The sequence below is a fragment of the Salmo salar genome, chromosome ssa02, assembly GCF_905237065.1.
Source record: "Salmo salar chromosome ssa02, Ssal_v3.1, whole genome shotgun sequence".
Lineage (NCBI taxonomy): Eukaryota > Metazoa > Chordata > Actinopteri > Salmoniformes > Salmonidae > Salmo > Salmo salar.
Window position 1 is genome coordinate 82,578,085 of NC_059443.1, and position 6,000 is coordinate 82,584,084.

Consider the following 6,000-nt stretch of genomic DNA (forward strand, 5'->3'; position numbering starts at 1 on the left):
TAAGCTACTTAAAGTTCACGAGAGAACACACATACTGCTCGTACACTTGTCTCATGTTTTTTTACTAAAATATAATTGTGCTTTAGGTCATTAAGCCTCATTAAATTAAACTGTATGAAGCTGTATGCTTTTTATTTCAACACCTGCTCCTAAGCTGTACCTCAGTACATTGACACTGTACCTCAGTACATTGACTCGATACCCCTTACCTCCTTTATATAGCCTCCACATTGACTCTGTACTGGTACCTCCTGTATATAGCCTCCACATTGACTCTATAGCAGTACCTCCTGTATATAGCCTCCACATTGACTCTGTATTGGTACCCCTGTATATAGTCTCCACATTGACTCTGTACCAGTACCCCCTGTATATAGCCTCCACATTGACTCTGTACCGGTACCCCCTGTATATAGCCTCCACATTGACTCTGTACCAGTACCCCCTGTATATAGCCTCCACATTGACTCTGTACCAGTACCCCCTGTATATAGCCTCCACACTGACTCTGTACCGGTACCCCCTGTATATAGCCTCCACATTGACTCTGTACTGGTACCTCCTGTATATATCCTCCACATTGACTCTGTAGCCACGGTATAGTTTTTTTATTGTGTTATTGTGCTTTTTTTTAACTCTTATTTTTCTTAACTACATTGTTGGTTAAGGGCTTGTCAGTAAGAATTTCACGGTAACACCTACACCTGTTGTAGCTTTGTAGCGTGGCTTCAAGGGAATAGTATAGTCACACCTAGATAAAAATGAACAGAGTAAATGTGTATTAACACACTACCTATTCATGGAAGTATTTATTCATCATCTACATATTAAGTTTATACGTCTGTGTACAGGAAAGTATTATTTGTAAGACGTAAGAGAAAATATATCAGCTTATTGTTAAATTATTATGACGTTCTTTCCAAAACAAAAAGTGTAGTAACTATTGTTTCCAAACTGCGTTACCCACTCCAGCCAGCAGATGGCGATGTGCGTCTTTCAGGTGATGCTTCTTGCGACGTGTAACTGACTGGACGGGACGCTTCTTCAGGAACAACATCGCGGATACTCTTTCAACCACCTCGGTAGCTTGCTAGCTGACATAAAACTGAAAGATTTACGTTTTAGGCCATGTTAATGTAGATTAGCTAATCGCAGTGTTTAAAACACATTTCAGTTGACGTTAACTTGAACCTAATTTGCTTGTTGAATTTGCAAATTTGTTAAAGACTGATACAGAGCCAAGCACTAGGCTAGTCGCTAATGCTAACTAGCTAGCTAGCTAACATCCCTGACAATGAGCTCACTAAACTACTCATCCCTTGCTAAAGAAGAGGATGTCTGTTGGACGGAGAAAGAAGCTCTGGCCCTGAACATTATCGTGAAAGACGAAGAGGAGGATATTACAGTGAAAGGAGAGAAAGAAGCTCTGGCGCTGAACATTGTCGTGAAAGAAGAAGAGGAGGATATTACAGTGAAAGGAGAGAAAGAACATTTCAGAATGAAAAAGGAGGAAGAGGAGGCTGTTATAGGAAAAGAAGAGAAAGCATCCTCTTCCTCTCTAAAAGGTTCTATCTCAATAAAGGTGAAGAAGGAAGACGTTTTGGGAGTGAAAGAGGAGGAGACAGAATATCAGATTACCACCAGTGAGTACTGTCTTAAAAACAGGGTCACAAACTATGCAGTTGTTGAACTAATGTGTGGTTTTAAAGGGGCATTCTACTGAAGTTCTACACTTGAATATGTTGTTCAGTAATGTAGGAATTGTTAAAGGGTCAATCTGCCATTGGTACATATGTTTTTGGGGACTTTTAAATTACATTTAATTATATAATATAACAGGCTTTTAAAATTCAATATTGGAACATAATTTATACTTAAAATATCAAAGGGACACAAAAGGCACCCAATTCATTTAGACATATGAATGCCTCTTGGAAGACCCTATGACTGTAATAGACAGTAATACGTTTACCATCTGTTTGATGTTCTCGTTCACACAGGAGAGAGACATGACTATTGTGGATCCTCTGGGGAGCCTCAACAACATCCTGATGCTGACGAGTCAGAGAAGAGTCTCTCCAGATCAGAACACCAGATGGTACAGCTTGGTCTGGTCTAGCATACAGCTTGCTCTATCGGGGTCTAGGCTGGGTTTCTGTAAAGCACTTTATGACAACAGTGGCATCAGCATCCATAATGATATGTGTCTGTGTCCCCTCTTTATGGTTACCAGGACAACGCTAGCCCTTCCACCCTCCCGGAGTCCCCGTGTCATACCTCTCCCAGTAGCGCCTTATTGCTGGGTATGAAGAGGTTGTCTGTGCTGCTGGTGGACTACAGGAAAACAACGGGGTTGAGTGGAACTGTGAGAGGAGGAGAAGAGAAGAAAGGATCAGATATGACTCATCAAAGTAAGTGCTGTAGTTTAGTTTGAACAAATAAAATAAATCTGCCCACTATCTGTTCCCAATAAGGCTGTCCCCGACTAATACAAATACAACTTTGCACACTCTTGGCATTCTCTCAACCAGCTTCACCTGGAATGCTTTTCCAACAGTCTTGAAGGAGTTCCCACATATGCTGAGCACGTTGGCTGCTTTTCCGTCACTCTTTGGTCCAACTCATCCCAAACCATCTCAGTTGGGTCAACTGATGCAGCACTCCATCACTCTCCTTCTTGGTCAAATAGCACTTACACGGCCTGGTTGTGGTTGGGTCATTGTCCTGTTGAAAAACAAATGATAGTCCCACTAAGCGCAAACCAGATGGGATGGCGTCGTGATAGCGACGCTGGTTAAGTGTGCCTTGAATTCTAAATAAATCACAAACAGTGTCACCAGCAAAGCACCATCACTCAATGCTTCACGGTGGGAACCACACATGCGGAGAAAATCCGTTCACCTACTCTGCGTCTCACAGACATGTCGGTTGGATCCGAAAATCTCAAATTTGGACTCATCAGACCAATGGACAAATTTGATAAATTCGTGTTTCTTGGCCCAAGCAAGTCTGTTCTTCTTATTGGTGTCCTTAACTAGTGGTTTCTTTGCAGCAACTCGACCATGAAGGCCTGATTCACACAGTCTCCTCTGAACAGTTGATGTTGAGATGTGTCTCTTAATTGAACTCTGTGACGCAGTTATTTGGGCTGCAATTTCTGAGGCTGCTAACTCTAATGAACTTATCCTCTGCAGCAGAGGTAACTCTGGGTCTTCCTTTCCTGTGGCGGTCCTCGTGAGAGCCAGTTTCATCATAGCTCTTGATGTTTTTTGCGACTGTACTTAGAGAAACTTTCAAAGTTCTTGAAATGTTCTGGATTGACTGTCTTAAAGTAATGATGGACTGTTGTTTCTCTTTGCTTATTTGAGCTGTTCTTGCCATAATATGGACTTGGTCTTTTTCCAAATAGGGCTATCTTCTGTATACTCACCCTACCATGTCACAACACAACTGATTGGCTCAAACGCACTAAGAAGGAAAAACACAAATTTGTTTTTAACAAGGCACACCTGTTAATTGAAATGCTTTCCAGATGACTACCTCATGAAGCTGGTTGAGAGATTGCCAAGAGTGTGCAAAGCTGTCATCAGGGCAAAGGGTGGCTACTTTGGAGAATCTCAAATATAAAATATATTTTGATTTGTTTAACTTTTTTTTTGTTTACTTCATGATTCCATATGTGTTATTTCGTAGTTTTGATGTCTTCACTATTATTCTACAATGTAGAAAATAGTAAAAATAAAGAAAAACCCTTGATTGAGTAGGTGTGTCCAAACTTTTGACTGGTTCTGTATATTTATATATACTGAAAAGGTATAATCGCAACAATTTCAACGATTTACAGTTCATATTAGGAAATGAGTCAATGTAAATACATTTATTAGGCCCTAATCTATGGACTTCACATGACTGGGCAGGGGCGCAGCCATTGGTGGGTCTGTGGGGTCGTAAGCCCACCCACTTGGGAGCCAGGCCCAGCGAATCAGAATTAGTTTTCCCCACAAAAGGGCTTTGTTACAGAGATATATACTCCTCAGTTTCATCAGATGTCCAGGTGGCTGATCTCAGACGATGTGGAGGTCCTTGATCTGCGGTTGTGAGGCCTGTTGGACAGACTTCCAAATTCTCTAAAAAGATGTTGGAGGCAGCTGATGGTAGAGAAAGCAACATTCAGTTCTCTGCTAACAGCTCCAGTGCATATTCCTGCAGTCCCCAATCCATTTGCACACTCCCTCAAAACTTGAGACATCTGTGGCATTGTGTTATGTGACAACTGTACATTTTAGAGTGGCTTTTTATTGTCCCTAGCACAAGGTACACCTGTGTAATGCTGTTTAATCAGCTTCTTGATATGTTACACCTGTCACATGGATGGATTATCTTGGCAAAGCAATGTAAACACATTTTCACATAATTGGAGAGTGGAGGTTTCATTCTGGTCTCTTATTATATAAACACTGTCTTTGGCAGGAGGAAAATCAAACTTGGAGGAACCAAAGACCTCCACACCAGCAAGACGACACCTCTGCTCCCAGACCAAGTTAGGGAGCCTGAAAAGACCTGAGGGGGGACACACAGGAGAGAAGCCGTACCATTGCGCCCAGTGTGGAAATAGTTTTAGCCGGTTAGGAAGCCTGAAAGCTCATGAGCGAATACACACAGGAGAGAAGCCATACCATTGCGGCCAGTGTGGAAAGAGTTTTAGCCTGTTGGGAAGCCTGAAAGCTCATGAGCGAATACACTCAGGAGAGAAGCCATACCATTGCAGCCAGTGTGGAAATAGTTTTAACCAGTTAGGAAACATGAAAAGACATGGGAGGATACACACAGGGGAGAAGCCATACCACTGCTCCCAGTGTGGAAAGAGTTTTACAGCGTTAGTTAAGCTGGAAGCTCATGAGCGAATTCACACAGGGGAGAAGCCTTACTACTGCTCCCATTGTGGAAAGAGTTTTAACCATTTAGTTAACATGAAAAGACATGAGAGGATACACACAGGAGCGAAGCCTCACCATTGCTCCCAGTGTGGAAAGAGTTTTAAGCGGTTAGACACCCTCAAAGATCATTTGCGAATACACACAGGGGAGAAGCCTTTCCGTTGCGCCCAGTGTGGAAAGAGTTTTAGCCGGTCAGGAAGCCTGAAAGAGCATGAGCGAATTCACACAGGGGAGAAACCTTACCACTGATCCCAGTGTGCAATGCGTTTTACCCAATTAGGACGCCTGAAAGAAGACATGAGACCGCACACGGGGGAGAAGCCATACAAATGTTCAGACTGGGGGGAAGGCATTTCACTCATCAGTCACTTAAAAAACATGTGAGAATCCACACAGGAGAGAATAATGACTTATCCTCGTGTGTAAACTTGTATTTCACATCACATTGACTTAATTACTTCTCCTTGTGGATAAATTGATATTTCACATCACATTGACTTAAAATTAATCAGAGAACATACACAGTGCTCCCATTGTCTTGTATTGTTGACTGAGAATGTGTTTACTTGTTTATACCATATGAAATTTAATTGTACCAAGTATACTCAAAAATATATTTGTATGTTTTTATTAGAAAATATAAATTGAATATTGTCGTGTCTTTGGCATCATTAAAAGTGAAGACTTATTTTATCAAATCAATTCTCTGTAATTATTATTATGTGATTAAACTAATCATGTACATTTAATTAACTAGGATGTCGGGGCACCACGGAAAGTCTTCAGATTACAAAGTTATACTTTTCCGAATATAACTCTTCAGATATTTTAATATCTGATCAGTCTCATTCCAAACGTCGTAAATTGTTGGTTATCTGCATCCATACACCAATTGGCTTAATCATTTATTTACTAACTACATAATCACAGAAATGCGCAAACAAACAGTAGATACTGGTTACTAACGAATGATAGGGAAGATTCCCTACTGGGCTAAGCCGATATGACGGCTTGGTGGACAAAGGGAAGTGGGTGTGGACTGAGAAAGAAACGGGAAAGACAA

General features: G+C 41.3%; 1 protein-coding gene across 1 annotated transcript; it reads left to right on the plus strand.

The window, feature by feature from the left end:
* The first annotated feature begins 1,034 nt into the window (after positions 1 to 1,034).
* Positions 1,035 to 5,635, plus strand: LOC106608452 (zinc finger protein 2-like). Its single transcript, XM_014206383.2, has 4 exons — positions 1,035 to 1,643; positions 2,001 to 2,098; positions 2,234 to 2,411; positions 4,471 to 5,635. Exons 1-4 carry the CDS (start codon positions 1,295 to 1,297, stop codon positions 5,184 to 5,186), a joined length of 1,341 nt encoding a protein of 446 aa, XP_014061858.2. The 5' UTR covers positions 1,035 to 1,294; the 3' UTR covers positions 5,187 to 5,635.
* The last annotated feature ends 365 nt before the right edge of the window (positions 5,636 to 6,000 follow it).

Coding starts and splice junctions, on each gene's coding strand:
- LOC106608452 (XM_014206383.2), top strand. CDS start 1,295: ATGAGCTCACTAAACTACTCATCCCTTGCTAAAGAAGAGGATGTCTGT. Junction 1,644..2,000: donor AGAATATCAGATTACCACCA/GTGAGTACTGTC, acceptor TCGTTCACACAG/GAGAGAGACATGACTATTGT. Junction 2,412..4,470: donor ATCAGATATGACTCATCAAA/GTAAGTGCTGTA, acceptor TGTCTTTGGCAG/GAGGAAAATCAAACTTGGAG.